At 40.5% G+C, this 19,710-nt stretch overlaps 2 protein-coding genes across 6 annotated transcripts in view; one reads left to right on the top strand and one right to left on the bottom strand.

Annotated features, from left to right (window-relative positions):
* The window catches only part of ST7L (suppression of tumorigenicity 7 like), a 156,627-nt gene extending 148,965 nt beyond the window's left edge, over positions 1-7,662 (bottom strand). For all 4 annotated transcript variants that reach the window (XM_004699174.2, XM_045291855.1, XM_045291856.1 and 1 more), the window contains exons 1-3: positions 7,455-7,662; positions 5,100-5,182; positions 875-1,037 (exon numbers count right to left, since the gene is read on the bottom strand). In XM_004699174.2, the coding sequence (XP_004699231.2) occupies positions 875-1,037; positions 5,100-5,182; positions 7,455-7,662 (454 nt within the window). The remainder of the gene's footprint in view (positions 1-874; positions 1,038-5,099; positions 5,183-7,454) is intronic.
* Positions 7,663-8,358: 696 nt separating this feature from the next.
* Positions 8,359-19,710, top strand: part of CAPZA1 (capping actin protein of muscle Z-line subunit alpha 1) — a 59,732-nt gene continuing 48,380 nt past the window's right edge. For both annotated transcript variants that reach the window (XM_045292078.1, XM_004699173.4), the window contains exon 1: positions 8,359-8,407. In XM_045292078.1, coding sequence (XP_045148013.1) covers positions 8,369-8,407 — 39 coding nt within the window. In that variant the 5' untranslated portion in view covers positions 8,359-8,368. The remainder of the gene's footprint in view (positions 8,408-19,710) is intronic.

The raw sequence follows: 19,710 nt of genomic DNA, 5'->3' as shown, positions 1-19,710 counted from the left end.
CATGGCTAGCATGAACTTTTACACATAGCATTTGATTGAGATAATCAAACACACACTGATGGCTGGCAATGAGTAAGGTGGCATCCTCCCTTATTCTCCATATCCTCTTGGCGTCTAAAAGTCTGGTCATATCCCACACTCACCTACCCAGTACCCAGTGACATCACCTCCCCCACCACCCCCGCCCTATCCTGCACAGCCCCTGCTCTGCCCAAGGTCAGAGGGACACCCTCAAGGAACTAGATCCTAGTGCACCACCACCATTTCTGACAAGCATGGACTCCATGGCACCAGACCAGCAGTGCTGGGTTTCTGGACGGCTAGCCCTGGACGGGCAGGAACTCCTCCCAGAAGCAGCCACCCTCTGAATCTGAAAACATTTCTTCCAGGAACGAGCAACTGACCTCAGCCACCATCTAAGCATCCCACCTCTTCACCCTATGAGCATTTTGGCTGACAGAGGATGCTGTCCCACCCTGGCTGCTCTACCCCCAGTTTTCCCTTCTGGGTCCTGCCCCTTTTCTTTCTCTTGTTTTTTATCCGTTCTTTCTCTGATTTTCTTTTTTCTCTTTTCCATTTCTCTTTTTCTGATCTTCTTTCTCTGTAGTTTTTCTCCTTCACTATTCTTTCTTTCCCCTTGTTTTTATTATCTTTCTAGTTAACAAATTCCTTTTTTCTGTCAATTGTTTGTAAACACAAGAGGAGAATGGTGGTAGGTTTCTGATGATTACTGAGCCTACTAGCATTGCATTATAATCACCTACCTACATTACATGAAAGAGAAACAAACGTATCTTCTGATTTGAGTTCTCCATCTCCCCCAGCCAAACTCAATTGTAAGTACACAGCTCTGAAAAATATATTGAGAAATTACCTGACAAATTCTGTCTGCTGTTTTCACCTCCTCTGTTGCTCAATGGTGAGCCTGGCTCTGAAATGCTGCTCTCTGTTCCTCCCATCAGTGGTCGCAAATGGCTTACAGATACTTGCTCGATAAAAGATGTGCCATGTTTATGGAAGTACCACCATTCGAATATCTATGATAAACAGATATGAGTTCTAATTAAAGCATTCTCCCCAGATGTCAGTTTACATTGGCATTTTAAATGCACTCCCCTTGCAAAACTAAGCCAAATACATGATCCTCCAATCACACATGGCAAGCAAAATGTCTTTTTTTTTTAAATCATTTTATTGGGGGCTCATACAACTCTTATCACAATCCATACATACATCAATTGTGTCAAGCACATTTGTACATTCATCGCTCTCATCATTCTCAAAATATTTGCTCTCAACTTAAACCCTTGGTATCAGCTCCTCATTTCCCCCCCTCCCTCGCAAAAATGTCTTTTTAAAAAGTTTTGTCAAGACATTTAGACAAGCTGAGGAAAAACTCAAATAAATGCATTTGTAAATAAGACATTAAAAGACAATTAGAAGTCACAATAGCAAAAAGGATGAAGCAAGCTAGTATGCATCAATGAATAAACGGATAAACTGTGCTGCATACATACAAGGGAATGCAATATAACGCTAAAGAGTAACTATAAATCCAGGAAACATCTCACAACATGGATGAAACTGAAGGACATTATATTCAGTGAAGTAAGTCAACCATAACAGAAAGTAGGATTATTGAATGAGATCACTATTATAAAATACTAAGAAAAGATTTACAAACAAAAGTAATTAGCATAGTCTTTGGTAGTTACCAGGAATGGAATGGGAAGGAAGGGAAAATTACTAACCAAATAATAAACATATATTAAATTGGGTAACAGGAAAAGCAATACACCATAATGGGGAAGTCAGCACAATAGGGCTAATGCAAAGGAAGACCTTGGGAGGTCCGTTAAGATTACAAGGCTACAATGGTAAATACTATTCCATACACAAGCCTGCAATAACAGTAGTAACAAACAATTTGAGTGTATACATAAACAGATACGTAAACTGAATGGGTATGAGATAGCACATAGGAATATACCCACCAGAATAAATATATTTGACAGACGATATGTATCTATATGTGTTGCAAATATACCCAGGTATAGAGTACAAAGGAGGCAAAGTTATAAAAATTGCCCTTCACTATATATATGAACAGGTGGTTTTTTATGAATGAATATGATATCAGGGCTAGTGAATCCTCTCAACTTTTTAGTGCAAAGAAACCAATTATAATAATTGCTCATATTCATCAAAAATGTTCTATTAGCCAACCATTATGTTCTTTTACATGTATTATGTGATTTAATCCTTACAATAACTCGCTTTACAAATTTTTAGTTTAAATAACTAGCCATGGTTCACACCATTGGTAAAGCTGCAGAACTGGAATTCTTATTCAGGTCTACCTGACTTTAAGAGCTTCTATCCGATAACTTTAGACTGCCTCCCAAATATACTTCAGCATGTGTGTATGTGAATGTATATGTATATGTGTGCACATGTACAAATTTTAAAAGGCCAGGCAGTAAAAGAAATTAAAAACTCAATAAATTTTGCTAGTCAAAATCCAGCAATATCATAAGGATCATGACACAGTTTCATGTTTTAAATGTTACTTGGATTTTATAATCTTTGTATATTTAAAACCCTGGCTTAAAATAATAAAAATGAATTTTTAAAAGTTTTATATATCTAATACACACAGGAGTGTACATATGTATGATAGGTGTCGCTTTCTTATAAATGATGAAATGAAAGCTGTGAGAGATTAAGTGATTTACCCAAAGTTATCAGCCAGTAAGTGACAAATCAAGAATCAAAACCACATCTTCTGGCCAATTGTCTTTGCCCACTCTACCAGCCAAATATAGAGAGTTCATTTTCTTTAGTTAGTTTTTTATATGCTATTGACTAAAATATGCTTAATTATGAGTGAAACATTAACATTTAGTGTTTGTTATAGATTGAGTTTTATGTCCCCCAAATGTCTTGTAAATCCTAAACCAGATACCAGAGACTATCCCACTTTGGAATAGGTTTTCATTGTTATGTCTATGAAGTTGGATTAGGATGGGGTATGTTTTAAATAAACCTATTTTGAGATATAAAAGACCAGGTTAAGCAAGCTCAAAGGGAGAGGAAGAGATATGTGACACATGATCATGAATGAACCTAGGAAGAGAGTTGAAGGAGTCAAGAATTTTCTCCCAGTGTAAACCAAGAGAACATTCCTTTAGAACCAGCGCCCTGAATTTGTACTTCTAGCCTAAAAAACTGTAATAAATTAAATTTCTATTCATTAAAATCAACTACTTGTGGTATTTCTGCTATAGCAACACTAGATAACTAAAAGTTTTCATGCTAAATTCCAAAACAATCTCTTTATTGTAAGTCAAAAAAGAATCAAAAGAAAAAATCCTTTCTTGTCTAGCATTTCACTTTAACAAACTTCATCCAAAAAAAGTTTCAACACAAATACGGTTATTTCTATTATAGATGGAGAGCACCCCCTAGAGATGACAAAAAAGAATGGAAAATTCATTGGCTTTGCATGCTATAATTTAAAAAACAGGAAAACAAACCCACTAGTGTGGAGCCAATTCTGACCCATAGCAGCCATGTAGCACAGAGCTGAGTTGCTCCCAGGGTTCCTGAGGCCGTTAACCTCCATGGAAGCAGACTAACTCATCTTCCTTCTGGGGAAAGGCTGGTGCTTGAACAATAGCCTTTCTTTTAGTAGCCCAACACAACCCACTGACCCATCAGGGTTTTCTGCATCTCATAAACATACTTCTAATATTTTTATCTGTAGCATTATTTTCCCAAAGTTTACATAAGGAAACACTAGTTTCCAAGGATGTTAGTTGGATTTTTTTTAAGTTGGATTTTTAAATGAAAAAAAAAGTTCTTTTAATACAAATAAAATCTCAGTAAAACAAGAACTAGGTGAATTAAAACCAAGCAGCTTCTTTAGTGTGAGACTTCTCTGAATAATATAACCAAAGTTTATTACGTGCTTACTCCACGCCAACTATGTACAAAGTTTTATCCAGAGTATCCCATTTCCAAAAACTTGCTACCACTGAGTTGATTCCCATTCATAGAGATCCTATAGGACAGAACTTCTCCCTTGAGTTTACAAAGCTTTAAATCTTTATGAGAGCAGACAACCTCATCTTTCTTCCACAAAGTGACCAGTAGGTTTGAACCACTAACCTCATGGTTAGTAGTTCAGTGCATAGTCCACCACACCACCAAGATTCTGTGTAGTGCTCATAATCTTCATGGTTATTGTTGTGAACTGACCTTGAGTTGACCCTGACCCATGGTAACCCAGTGTACAACCTGACTGAATTATTGTGACCCATAAGGTTTTCACTGGCAGATGGTTGGAAGTAGACCACCAGGCCTTTCTTCCTAGCCTGGTGTTAGCATGGAAGTTCCAATGAACCCTGTTCAGCATTACAGTAACATGCAAGCCTCCACAGAAAGGTGGCTACACTTGAAGTGCACTGGCTGGACTTGGAACAGATATCCCAATGACCTAATGAAGTGTATACTATTGTTATGCCGAATTTACAGACGCGGAAACTGGGATTTACAAAAGCTAATTAACTCATACAACGTTACAGGGTTAAGAAATGATGGCCAAACTGACTTCATAACCCTGCCCAGATCAAACTCCAGTTTTCTCAGTGCTGTCAACGTTAAGAGATTTTATGTAAAAGATGTGTTATACAAGTTCTCTTAAATCATTTGAAAAACTGGAAGGTCTGGGAATCAGATAGACTACATGAGAACAATGAACCCTAGCCCTCTGTGCATGTTACTCATTTCTTGAATAAAGAATTTCTTATACTCTGCCCATGGTACTCATTTTTGGTACCAACCAGGGCCCTGTAAGCATATACTTTGAAACTTATATACTGTTGTACACAATAAAGCCTCCCATCTGCAAACGAACAATACCAATTTTTAAGAGTGGAGAGGGAGAGAGGCAGCATTCCCCAAACTTTGAATGGGCCATTTCTTTCTCAAATGTGGAACTTGGAAATGCTGACTTATAAGCACTTACACTTATTATAATGAGATTTTATCTTTAGATAAATACGAAAATGTTTATTAAGGAAATGGAAGCTACTTACAAATATTAGTCCTGATATCAAAGATGATGTCCCTGTAAGTGCCACATAGAATTTTGGTGTCAAGGAATTTAAAAATACAGTCACTGTCGAAAGAAAAAAAAATCTTTTAGTGAATTTTTAAATTACCTGTTATAAATATGAAGGTGTCTTCATGAGTGGGAAAACATTAGTATTAATAACTAACATGAGATCTATTTGAGAACGTTATCATTTAAAAAGTCAATTCATCAAGTCAATTATGACTCAGTGGCCATACAGGACAGGGTTGAATGCTTCTATGAGTTTCAGAGACTACAACTTTTTTAAGGAAGTAGAAAGCCCCATCTTTTTCTCATGGAGCCACTGGTGGTTTCGAACTGCTGATCTTGTAGTCAGTGGCCCAATGTATAACCACTACTCCAAAGTACTTTATCATGCTATATCTTAAAAATTGATTCACATATGGTAAGGAAGAATTGGACACTATTTGTAAAAAAAACATCAAATCAAAATGAGATAATTAAGCTTGCTTTGGAGACTAAAACTAAGAAATTCCCCACTTGATTTCACAAAGGAACTTCTGCCAATATAAAGAATCTAAATGTAAATGTAAATCTTTTTACAAAGGAAGTTTAAAAGGTACTTCCTAGTTATTTTGTTGAAATACAAACTGTTGTTTTAATTTATGATGATAGAATCCTGATTTAATGAGGGAAGGAAACATTGTATGAATTTAGTATGCCCATTGGGGAGGGAAAATAGTTCAAAGAGAAAAGGAGCTAAAAGTCCCTGAATCATTGTGAAATCCAGGACCAGAGTTTTCATTTAAAATAGTATCCCATAAATATTTTGGTTTTCAAAAGGAATAAAAATTCTTAATGAAATGTTCTCATATGTAAGTATGTGTAGTTAACATGTATAAAATGCAATTAACTCAACGAATAACATTTTACCAAGTTTAAAAGCCACCCGGAAACATTTCATTCACCTGTTACAAAAACCCAAAACCAAATGTACCACTTTAGTTGATTCTCACTCATAGCACCCTTACAGGACAGAACCATCCTTGTGGGTTTCCAAGATGGGAATTTTTTATGGGAGTACAGTTTCTTCCTCTCAGGGGGAGTGGGAGGGTTTCAAAATGCAGACCGGCAGTCCAACTGGTGACCACTATGACATCAGGGATCCCTCTTACCTATTATAAACCAAACCAAACTCACTGCCATCAAACTCACTGCTGACTCATATAGCGACCTAAAGGGCAGGGCAGAACTGTCCCTTTGAGTTTCAAAGACTGTAATATAGGAGTAGAAAAACCCCGCCTTTCTCCCAAGGAGCACGTGGTGGTTTTGAACTGACAACCTTGAAGATGGCAGCCCAACGCTTAAACACTATACTACCAGGGTTCTATAGAGAATGCCAAATCAGCCTTTTCAAACCGTCTAGGAAGGCTAATTTATTTAGCCTGCGTTTTTGTGTTAATGATACTGAGTGAACATGGTATACTTCCTCTAAAGTCAGAAATAGTTCAGATCATATCAAAATCTTTCATGTCATTTTATGGAATACACAATGGGACCTTTGCTTTTGTTGCGAAAGGAAAAAAACTAAGGCACTACTAGGCAAAGCCATCACATAATAGAAGTACTTTTGTCTTGTTCTGAGGTTAGTGATCAAAACTTTGAGTAAAGCCATAGGCTCTGGACCCCATCCACTTCGTCCTGGTTAAAGATGAAGCCCGGTGTTTGCAGAATCCAAGAGCATCATCCCTCCTTACATGTCCGTGTCTTCAGCGCTCCACCAATGCTGAAACAATGAGCTAAGGAACGGATTGATGTCCGTAGCTCTCTACTTCCTGCATAGTTTTTATTCATCATGATAAAGCTTAAAGCGAAAAATAAAACTATTATGAAACCTATTGACTATTTTAACAAGAGTACTAAGAAGGTCCCGGTATGTATGTTCTTTCTAAGGGATCTTTGGCAGTGTTCATCGTTTTTGGTTTGGGTGTGGATTCTTTAAACTCAGTGTCAGGAGACTCAAAGGAATGATGGTCAAGGCACCCTGCCAATGGGTGAAGAGATGTATATAAACTCTGAATCCAAGCCTGGAAGCACCCTGCTCAGTCCTACCCGGGGCAGCTCAGGGCTTTCCCCCATGTAAATAGGGCAGAAGAGGGGGCGGATCCTAAGGGGTTCAGGGAGGAGCCCCGGGTGCCGTGCAGGTGTGACCATCAGCTGGGAGGTTGCGGCTCCAGGCAATGCACGCGCTGAGCGGCGCTTCGCTCCCGGTTCTCTGCAGCCATCCAGTAACTACCTGGACGTCTGCCCTTGAGCCCGTATCCCGCCCGTCCCGGAGGAAATCTGGGCCGCTCACCCGCTGCCAAGTGCTCACACAGCCTCAGCGGGACCCTCAGAGCGTAAAGCAGACCCAGCCCCGCCACGAGCCACAGCGAGGCCCCAGCGCCCGCCAGCCCGGCCCGCAGCCGCTCCCTCCAGCCGAGCGGCGGGCTCGGGCCGGGAGCAGGTGCCGGAGCAGAGGCTGCAGCAGTCCCTGCTTCACCCAGGCCGTGTCTGTCCGCCATCTTTCCTTTCGCCGGCGGCGGGCACTGGGCGGGGGAGAAGGGCAGGAAACCGAGAGTCGGGAATCCTGGGATAGTGGCGGACCTGAAGTTGGCTGAGGTGCATGGAGTCCTAGGGAAACGGGTCCGAGATTCAGAAGGTGGAGGGTCCTGAGACGGATTACCTTGCTTTGGGGCTGGGAAAGGGGCGGACAACGGCGCCTATTCTTGAGGAATTGAACAGAGATGTGACTCCTGAATGACGTGGTTTTGCGTCCGTACGAGGTGAGGGTCACGTTTCACCTCATTCCTCGAGTTGGAAGAGCCACCGTTCACTCCCGAGGCCGAGCTTCCCTGAGCGCTTCGGGCTTGGGCAGCGTGGCCATCAAGGCTAAGTGGGGAAACCTGACAGGAGCAGCAAGTGCTGGTTGGTCGGTTGGAGCCTTCGGGCTCTGGCGCCAAAAGCAGTTGAAACGCCCCTAGTGTCCAACAAGTGAATAGGAAACAAACACCACCACGAGAAAGCTATTCCATTTTAAATCTTCTAAGGCAAATCCGACTTCCTGAGGTTCGGCCGCCCCAGCCGCTACCGCGACCGTTACGGCCGGGCGCTCGGTCGGCCCGCGCTTCCGGGTGGAAGGTTCGGCACGCCCCCGCGGCGAGCGCCGCCACGCCCCTCCCTTCCCGGCCTGCCTTGCGCCCCCACCGGGCAGGGCCAGAGCAGCCCAAGATGGCCGACTTCGAGGATCGGGTGTCGGATGAGGAGAAGGTAAGGGGTCCACCTCTCTCTTTCTCACCCTCTCCGCGGACAGGGAGCAGAGGTGATAGCCGGCTGCGGTGGGGACCCTGGCAGTGTCCCCAAGAAGAAGCAGCTGCTTAATCCGTGCTGGTGCACGCTTTTTGCCGTTGGGACACTTCTTTCTCAAGGGGCTTGCCTTTGCCTCACGGTTCCCCCGTTCCCCATTCTTCCAACTCTTTTTCTCCCGGGCCTGCGGCACAGCCCGGCGCGCTTCCTACGGAGGAAGGGGCTTTCCCTGGTTGAGTCGTGACCGAGGACTCTGTCCTATCATGATGTCGCGACGCATCAGGAAGCAGTTAGTTGACTGTCTCTAGCTGTTGGGGCGCGCCCATTCTCTCCGGGCCCGCACCCCCGTTTTTAGAAATGATAGGGGCTTGTTTGGGGCTAGTCACTTCCTGGTCCAGTGGCCTCTTAACTTCCCTTTTGTCCCTCCCTCCTTGCTCAGGAAGCGATTTTGTTGTCACGACTTCTTGGCCGGGAGAGGTTCCCACCTCTTTCCTCAGACATTAATTGACTGTAGTAAGTGTCGAAACCTCCGGGCATTTGCGTCACAATCTGAGCACCTTGGTTTTCCGTAGTTATTCTTAATCAGGAGCCTTGGTGGCTCCGTGGTTAAAGCGCTCGACCGCCAACCTTAAGATTAGCGGTTCAAACCCACCAGGCTCTCGCTGGAGGAAGATGTAACTGTTCCACTTCCGGAAAGATGACAGCTGTGAAAACACCGTGGGGGGTAACTCTGTCCTTCAGGGTCGCCAGCGAGGCAATCGATTGCAAGGCAGTGGGCTCGGACTCTCTTGATTGCATACTATTTGAAAAATAGCTTTTGGTCTCAGACGTTTGTATTAACAAATCCAGAATAGTCGGTAGGGCTTTTTTGTTTTTTAAGCTCAAAGATTGTGTGTAGCATGTAAACCACGTGTTATCGTGTTCAAGTTTGAGCAAAGCCTTTTTACCTGTTTTATCTGATGCTCTACTGTGATGTCATTGATTGCAGCTGAATTTGTCAGCTTGTAATTAGTGTACTATTTCTTCAAAAGGGCCTTAAACACAAGAATATAGTCTAAATTTGGTGGAAGAACTTCTCTGAGAGCTGTACTTTCTTGACAGTTTGCCAAACTTTACAGTAAATACCTTGTTTTTAAGACCCATAAACTCCCCCACTGCCATCTAGTCAAGTAAACTCTAATTCGTTCTTGCCCTTGGGACAGTGTAGAACCACTCCGGTGGATTTCAGCGGCTGTAAATCTTCATGGAATAGAAAGCCTCATCTTTCTCCTGCATAGAGTGTTAGTAAGTTCGAACTGCTGACCTTGTGGTTAGCTCATGACCCACTATGCTTTAAGGGCTGTAGAAATGAGAATTATCTCCTTAGAAATCTCATGGGAATTATCTCGTTAGATATTTTTTAGAGTTTTGTACTGAAGGGCAAGAAGCATGCCTTGTTTCCCATGGGGGTTCTTACAAAGTATGCCTCCCTCCCTGAATGCTCTGTAACTGAGTCTGGGCACTTTCTTACCTTTTTAATACAAGAGATTAGGATGGGGCAGGGACTGTTTATAATACAGACTCCTCCATATAGAATAATTTGCTATGTCATTCATAGCATATGGTATGCCATTTTGAAATGCTGAAGAATGTGCTGAATGTACCATTGAACAACACCTTAGCATTACATTTTATTTGGAAAATGATTCTTTTTAATGTTAATAAATTACACTTAGGAAGAAAAGCTACTGTGTGCCAGAAAGAAACTATAATAAAATGTCCATCCTTAAGCAAATTAATATTCAGGTAAAATTAAATTGCAGTGAAAAAATTGAATAACAAAATATTTTGGTACCCCAGCTGATGGTCTACCTATTTTAAGCAAAAGTTTTGTGAACAAACTTTCACTAAGAATTTAGGTAGCAACAAACTTTGAAGCATGTACGATTCTGGTTGTATAAACGTTGACGTTTATTTTGCCACTGGGTTGTGTCTTTAACACTAGGTCAGAATGTTGGGAAAATGTTCCCAACTCAATTAGAGTTGGGAAATATACGTATGTATTTCAAAGTGAAAACTAAGATACTTTTGAATAGTAGCAGTGTTTTAATAACATCAATCATCTCAATTTTATAAGTAGGCCTTTGAGCAGTTGTTCCCTTCTCCCAGAGAATATTTATAAGTTTTATATTTAATAAACAGTTTTCTATTAAACACTTTGTTTTCATTGGCTTGGATAAGTAAGAATAGCTAATACAATAAAAATCTCATAACAAATCTGTCTGGTTTGAGATGACTAAAATTTTGTCAGATTGTGTTCCCGTACTGTAGTGAAAGCTGGCCCATGATCTCTCCGGTGCATTGCTGCGAAAACAGAAAATGCTTTGACTTCTAAGATTCATCAATTCTTCAGCTTCAAACTAACTTTGCCACCTTTTCCTCCAGACTTCTGACTCCTTTTCACTGAATCCAAGAATTAAGAAAGTATGTTCCCAGAAAGTTTTGTCGAGATGACTGTCTTAGCCTTAATAAAAAATAAAGCAACCTTTAAAATAAGGTTTTTGCCTTATAAGACTTTCACAACCAGGGCACCATTAAAAACTGATTTTAAAAAATCGTATGTTGAGCTCCGATTTATATTCTGCTGTTTCCTGGAAGGACTTATATCTTTTTCCTCTCATTCAGTTCTCTCTCTCATTTCTTTTAAATTAAGTCCTCAACTGCATTTTGCTTGGCTTTTTTTTAAGCATGATGTCAAATATGTTTTAATACAGCTTTTTAATCTTCGTTACATTTTCTAAAGGTAGCAATACTGAGATGAATTTTTTGATAATTGTCTTAATTTTCTTGTAGCTAAAAGCTAATTTTAAAAAGCTTTGCATAATCAACTGCTAAAGTTTTTGTCGCTTTATAAAGAGGAAGTTGGTTTTTTTTAAACTCATTCTTGTTACCTGAAATGGTCATGAAAAGCTGTCTAAATAAACCAGGAAGTTGAAACCATAGTAACGTGCAGAAATGCTTTTAGGCTTAGTCTTCTCCAAGTACCCTGGTAGAATGATGGTTCAGCACTTTTGAATCACAAGTCGTTCTTTGGTAGAAAGACTATGGGCTTTAGTAAAGTTTACAGTCTTGGAAACCCAATGGTGCAGCATTACTCTGCTCTCTCTGAATTGGAATTCGACTTGCTGACATTCCTCAAGTTAAGAGTTTCTTAGACTCTTCAAGTTATGTAAGTTTTTCAGTAATATAGTCCCAAATACTTACAAGACCAAAGTGTCAAGATAACTGTACAGAGAAAACTTGAAATAGGAAATGAACTACTTTTTTGGTTTTTTTGCACCATCTGTTTCCTTTACTACATGATTCAACATTTTAAAAACAAATTCAAAGAAACTCTTAGGACTGGAAAAGAATGTGGTCACCACATTCTTCTCCGTCGCCTAACTAATAGCAGACTGAAAACTTCAAAAATGCTATAACTGACAGTGGGTTTGTATACTTTTAAGTTTAGACTATTAGAGGCATTTATTTATGAGAAACTATCAGAATTGTTTAGATGAGATGTAGAAAATAGTGTGACTAGGTTCTGGAATTTGAGGGCTCTGCTGGAGTTCATGAAGAAATGATTATACTTTTAAGCTGCATTTCCTTGATAATGTATTTGTTACTTTATTTGCTAGATAACTTACTGGCCTTACAGAAATTTAAGCATTCAGTAAACCCCCAAATTTAATTGACCTGAATTGTTTTCTGTTATAAATCAGCTACAAAATCCTTGGACAGGAGCATAAAGCACAAGCAGATTTAATTCAGATGTCTAATCCGGGGTTAGAAGTGGTTTATCATTTTTCCAGACCATGCTTAACACAATGCAAAGCAGTGAAATCTCTCAGAACATAAATTTGTCTGATTCTAAAGCCATACTTTTCTCACTGCACTATTCTTTCCTTGAAACTGAAAAGCAGCCGGAATAGAGTCATGTGTTGAATACATTATAAATGATGTACAGTACTTTGATGTAGTAGAAAGAATCGCTGAACATCAGGATATTTAGCCTCTCCCTGTTGTGCTTCTAGTCACCTGTATGGTTGATAACTCTGCCTCTCTTAGCCTCAGTTTCGGTTTAAAATCATGGGGAAGCAGGGTCACTGGATCAGAACAACAAAGTTTAATTTACTTGTTCAAACTCTAATTGAGTTATTTTTGTCCATTTTTTGTTCTTTTTAATCATTTTATTGGGGGCTTATCCAACTCTTATCAAAATTCATCCATCCATCCATTGTGTCAGGCACATTTGTACATTTGTTGCCATCATCATTCTCAAAACATTTGTTTTCTACTTGAGCCCCTGGTATCAGCTTCTCATTTTTTCTCCCCTCCTGGCCCCCTCCCTCATAAATTTATAAATTATTACTATTTTGTCATGTCTTACACTGTCCAACGTCTCCCTTCACCCACTTTTCTGTTGTCCTTCCCTCAGGGAGGGGGGTTATATGTAGATCTTGTGATCAGTTCCCCCTTTCTGCCCCATCTGGTATCACCACTCTCACCACTGGTCATGAGGGGTTCATCTGTCCTGGATTCCCTGTGTTTCAAGTTCCTATCTGTACCAGTGTACATCCTCTGGTCTGGCCAGAGTTGTAAGGTAGAATTGGGATCATGATAGTTGCGGGGAGGAGGGGAGCATTTAAGAACTAGAGGAAAGTAGTATGTTTCATCATTGCTACACTGCATTCTGACTATCTCGTCTCCTCACGACCCTTCTATAATGAGATGTTCAGTTGCCTACAGATGGGTTTTGGATCCCCATTCCGCGCTCCCCCCTCATTCACAATAATAGGATTTTTTGATCCTGATGCCTGATACCTGATCCCTTCGACACCTCGTGATCACACAAGCTGGTGTTTCCTTGTGGGCTTTGTTGCTTCTCAGCTAGCTGGCTGCTTGTATATCTTCAAGCTTTTAAGACCCCGGGCGCTATCTTTTGATAGTCGGGCACCATCAGCTTTCTTCACCACATTTGGTTACGCACCCACTTTGCCTTCAGCAATCATGTCAGGAAGGTGAGCATCATGGAATGCTAGTTTAATAGAACAAAGTGTCCTTCCTTGCATTGAAGGAGTACTTGAGTAGAGGCCCTGCTACCTTAATACTAAACCTATAAATATATGTTCATAGATCTATTTCCCCATAGTCATATATAAATTATTTCCATATATACATGCCTGTATTTAGATCTTTATAAATGCCCTTTGCCTCATAGGACTTTATTTCCTTTTATTTTGCTCTCACCCCACTATGATGCCCAGCCTTCATTTGGGTTTCAGTAATTCCTCTCAGCTACATTACCCTTGTTCAAGCCCTACCAGCTCTCTTATACCCTCCTTGCCATTGATTTTGGATCACTTGCTCCTTTGTCCCTGGGTTTGTTAACACCACTTCCTGTCTCCCCCCCCCCATGTCCCCTGGAACTGTTGTTTTCTGCAGATTGTTTATCCCGCCTATCGTATCTAGATAGACCTGTAGAGAAAGCAATATGCACAAAAAACAAGACAGTAAAATAAAGCAAGAAAAGAAAGGAAAAAAAAAACCAATGCCAAAAAAAAAGAAAAAGAAAAGCCTGTAAATAGTTCAAGGTCTGTTTGGTGACCTTCAGGAGTGTTTTTCTGGTCTAGTCTGATGGGGTGCCATGCCCTGGCCCCAAAGTCTATTTTTGGTATTCCCTCAGGACTTCCTTGCTCTGCTCCTGTTGCTGTTCTGTTGCACACCCTTAGTGTTTTGCCTCGGTGTTGTGGGGTCAGATCGGGTGCAATTCCCACACTGTGTCTCCAGTGTTGTCCCCTGTAGGGCTATGGGTCAGTGAGGGATGTCTTGACTTGTAGTGGGGCCGGCCATATGGTCCTCTCTGTGCATTGGCTGCTCTGAGCAGGGATATAGTCCTCAAGGCTTTATGGGCCAGGATGTGCTCCGCTCTCTCTTCCTTTCTCTTCATTTGCTCCCATGTGCTCTGATCAGACATGTCCCTCTCCCTGAGCTGTAGCTTCAGTGCTGTCCTCTGAAGTAAATTCTTCTCAGGGGAAGGGAGGCTATCCACGTAGTTGGGATTGGGCTTTTGTCCATTTTTCCACATTTTTCCCGATGATGAGAGTGAACTTATTGGGACCTGAAATGATGCCATTGAGAGTGAACTTATTGGGACCTGAAATGATGCCATTTTCGTAGTGTTTCGCTTCTCAGGTACAGCTAATTGATAAGAAAGAGACCTTAGCTTCATTGATTCTCTTATTCCCCCAGCTCAGGCTGTCTCATCCCTTATAGAATTCTTCACCAGCCCCCAATTTTCTATAACGTCTAGGTTTGTTTTTTTTTAACTTCTAAACTATTGTGAGTTAGGTGGAGATTTACAAAGCAAATCATTCAACAATTTTACATTCAACAATTCATACACATTTTGTTTCAACTCATACTTTGCAATTCTTCAAGGTACCATCACTTACCCCACTTCTCTGTGTTTCCTCTTTCCTTTCCTCCCCCTTTCCTACCCTCTGATTTTTTGGTTATTGTTGCCCTTTTCATCTTAAATGGTTGATTATTTCAACATGGGAATGAGTTCAATTCTAAACTTCAAGGGTGACTAAGAGCCATAGTCTTGGCAGGTCCCTATCACCTGTCTCAGATCAGTATCACCTGTCTATCAGACCAGTAAGTCTCATTTGTGTGTGTGTGTGTGTGTGTGTGTGTGTGTGTTTATCATTTTATTGGGGGGCTCGTACCGCTCTTAGCACAATCTCTACATCCATACATTGTCTCAAGCACATTTGTACATAAGTTGCCATCATTTTAAAAATATGTTCTTTCTACTTGAGCCTTTGATGTCAGTTCCTCATTTTCCCCTCCCTCCCTCATGAACCCTTGATAATTTATAAATTACTATATTTTCATGTGTACACTGACCGATGTCTCCCTTCACCCACTTTTTTGCTGTCCGTCACCCTGAGAGGGGGCTATATGTAGATCATTCTTTAGGTATTTCTTATGTTCAGGGATAGATTCACACTGGTGCTTTCCAGTGCCACTGCTGGAAGCATTGCCTCCTCTGGCAATTAATAGATTAATCTTTGACTGCTGCAAAGCCTTGTCAATACCAGAATTACTATAAATAAACTCTTAGGGCCTTACAAAGCCCTTGATGAAAGTACTTCCTTCATTAAGTATAAGTTCTCTCCTTTAGAGCTCAGAAATACACACAAGCTATCATTTGTTTTTCTTCTCTCTTCAGTACACAAACTCCTCACTCCATGAAGGAAAAAAAAAGTTCTTAACGCTAAACAAACTCACTGCCATTGAGTTGATACCAATGCATGGTGACCCTATAGGACAGGGTAGAACTGTTCTGTGAGCCTCCGAGACCCCTTTGGGGCTTGAACGACCCTTTCACAGGGGTTGCCTGATGCATAACAGTAGCAAAATTAGAGTTATGAAGTAGCAATGAAAATAATGTTATGGTGGGGGGGGGGCGGGTCACCACCACATGAGGAACTGCATGAAAGGGTCGTGGCGTTAGGAAAGTTGAGAACCACTCCTGTCACTCATTATGAGCGTAGAAAGTCCGTCTTTTTCTCTCAGAACAGTCAGTGTTTTCAAACTGCTAACCTTTTGGATTGCACCCCAATGCGTAACCACTGCGCCATCAGGGCTCTTAAATTTTTACACAGCTTATGAAAACTAAAATTCTCTACAAGGGGAATTGTCCCTGGGTGGCACAGACAGTTACTGTACTGAGAGGTTGGGGGGTTCCAGTATACCTAGAGACTCCTCAGAAGACGAGCCTGGCAATCTGCCCCAAATCAACCATTGGAAACCCCACCGACCGACCAGAGTTCTACTCTGATGCAAATGGAATTTCCACCATTGGGAGTGGACTTGAAGGCAACTGCTTTGTTATTGTTGTTTTTTGTTTTTTCAGAGCAAATTAGTCATGATACTGAAAACGATCGACTACTTGGGGATTTCTGAACTAAATGTTTCTTAATATCGGTTTATTATTTTTCCTTCTTCTAGGACTTCCTGTCACAGTTATGTTCTTCTCACCACTTTTCTCTTAGTTGTACAGGCACCTGTTTTCTCTCATACTCATTTCGCATTCAAGTCCTACAAATTCTCCCTAAAGAGAAATTTATTTTAGGTACATTGGTATGATACATAGAGAACCTTAGTGGTGCAGTGGTTAAGTGCTCAGCTGACATGCAAAGGGGTGGAAAACCCACCAGAGGAGATAGACCATTCTGGGTTGGCGATCAGTCTTGGAAACCCTGTGGAGCAGTTTTCCTCTATTCTGTGGGGTCATTGTGAACCAGAATCAGTTGGATAAATTGGTTTTGTATGTTTTTAAGAGGTACTGGAAGACCGCTTCAAAAAATTCATGGAAAAATTCCATTACTTTTCCATTCCATTTTCCCATGAACTTTTTGAAGCCCCTATGTATATTTGTTTAAAATTAAATTATTATGGAAGTATGGAAATTTAAAAATCCCCTTCACTCCTACTGTCTCAACACCCAGTTTCCAATATTACCGAATTCTCTGAATTTTTTCTGTTATATGCATGGAAGCAAATCAACTTTTCATATTATAATGTGTGTAAACTAGTCTTATTTCTTCTGCTTGATTTTCTTTCTAACCTCACTTTTAATTATTCTCTTTGTCACCAGTCTCTCCATTCTTTCTACATTTTTTTGTTTTACCACAAATTATCGACAGCTTTAATATATTATTAAATGTTTAATAGTATGTAAAGTGTGTTTGCTATAGTTGCACATATATATTACTAGAGGATTGTCTATGAAATGAAATCTTGTTGCATTAACGTCACGGTTCATTCTGTAAGCAAAAAGACAGCGTGCCTGACTGAACCAAAGAAAGATGTTTATGGAACATGGGAAAACTTTGCCTTCAGACTTTTTATTTGTTTCACATTTAGATAGCATTTATGAGCTAGATATTTTATTTGTATTAATTTGTAATCATCTGAGACTATCCCAGTTGGGTAGACACTGAAGATTATCCTAATTTTACAGTTGCATAAATTGGAGCATACTTCAGGTTAAAAAAATATGACCAGGGGTCCAGACAAGTAAGTAGTAGAAAAGGTATGACCCAGGCAGTCTGCTTCCAGAGCCTGTGTTCTTACTTATTTTACTAAGCTAATCTTTTGAGTTTAGTTAAGATAGGCAGCCTTGCTACTGGAATCATGACACAGTCCTAAACAAGCTATTGGTTTAGTAACACAAATGCATTTATCAACATTGAAACATTGATTTTTTTTCCTAGCTGTGATTACATTATATTTATTACTAAATAGCTTAGTGCTTGTTCTTTGGAACTTTTAAAAATATGTTACAAAGTATCCTAATATTTTAAAATGTTGTAAACGTACAATGCCAAGAATCACAGTTTTAGAAGTTTGAATATCATGAAAACATGCAGGCCACCATGAGAGGGCTAAGGAACTGACTGGCTGATTGTTTTCTAAGGGACCTCAGAATCAAAGGCAGGATGTGAGGGCAACATCTGTCACCCCATTGATCGCCAGGGTTGATTCGGCTGGTCTGGTTGCCTAGGCGGGTGTCCCCTTCCCTCCCTCACTGCTCCATGTGTGTCCCTCCCAGAGTTACATTTGAACTGCTGACTTTGGTTAACAGTCGCAACTCATAACCCACTGTGCCACCAGAGCTGCTTATTTTAGAACAATAAAAGGTTGTTGTTGGCAGCAAATGTACAAATGTTCTTGACATCATGGATGGATGTATGGATTGTGATAAGAGTTGTTCAAGCCCCCAATAAAATGATTTTTTTTAAAAAGGGTTATCGTCACTAGTAAAATCTCTGGTGCATGGGTTCTCTCCTAAACCTAAAGGCAGAGCGTCCAGAGTAAGACAGACAGATAAGAGGGATAGGCCTAGCAATCTATTTCCAAAAATCAGGCAGGGAAGACAGTATCAATCACACAGTTTGATTGTGGTATATATGGGATCACCATGAATCTGGGGCTGAGTGGAGAGCAGTGAGCAATATTCTAAATCTACTGAGTCAGAAGTTTTCAGATCAGTGTTCAGGAATTGCTTTTTAATCGGCTTTTCAATAATTATTCAAGTCAAGAACCACTATGCTGGTAAACTTGGTATGGTCTAAGACTACATTGTTCTTTCAAGGATAAGTGCATATTAGGGAAGATAATGAAGGTAACATAAAAACGGAGTAACAACTAAATAAGCCTTCAAAAACTCAAAACCAAATTCACGTCCATCAAGTTGATTCCGACTCATAGTGACCCTATAATGCACGATATTACTTCCCCTGTGGGTTTCTAAGGTAGTAATTCTTTACAGGAGTAGAAAGTCTCATCTTTCTCCCTAAACAAGCACAGAAGGAACTAAATTGCTTTTTTATGATAGGCCAGGCACCTGAGAAATCAAATTACATATAATATCAATAAAATTGTACATATAAATATTTTTTGAAAATTTGAGCATGAATCAACCCTATTTTAATGACTGTAACAGGGTTATATCCATCACCAAGACTAGGTCAGGTCTTTAGTTAGAGTACCTTCATCCTTTAATCAACGAAATAGCCTGTTTTAAAAAAAGAAATCACCATTGAGTCACTTATAATTTGTAGAGACCCCCAAGTGTCTCAGAGTGGGTTTGAGCAGCTGACTTTGCAGTCCAGAACATCTTAATTGTTTGCACCACATAGGGACTTCATCTAACAAAAAACCAGAAAATTCATTGCCATCAAGTTGATTTCCACTCATAGCCACCCTGTAGTTCTGGGTAGAACTGGCCATGTGGGTTTCCGAGACTAACTCTTTAAAGGAGTAGAAAGCTTCATCTTTTTCCCTCAGAGGCTGGTGATTTCAAACTGCTGACCTTGTGGTTAGCAGGCCAAGTGTAACCCTTGCAGGAGCACACAACCTCAAATTCCTTTATCCCTAGAGCTCCTAATAAGTGGTTCTCAACCTTCTTAATGCCGTGACCCTTTAATACAGTTCCTCATGTTCTGGTGACCCCCCTGTGTTGGTCTGGGTAGACTAGAGAAACAAATTCATAAATATGCATATGTCTAAGAAAGAGTTTTATAGACAAGAGGAATTGAACATTCAGAAAACATCCCAACCCAGTCCAGTCCAAGTCCATAAGTCCGATACTAGCCCATATGTCCAATACCAATCTATAAAAAGTCAGACTCGTTCCTAAATGTTTCCTCCCGGCTCCCACTACCATGACT

Source organism: Echinops telfairi, unplaced genomic scaffold, assembly GCF_000313985.2.
Source record: "Echinops telfairi isolate 266 unplaced genomic scaffold, ASM31398v2 ScPeMD7_443;HRSCAF=831, whole genome shotgun sequence".
NCBI lineage: Eukaryota > Metazoa > Chordata > Mammalia > Afrosoricida > Tenrecidae > Echinops > Echinops telfairi.
This window is presented reverse-complemented; position numbering and strand designations above follow the sequence as displayed.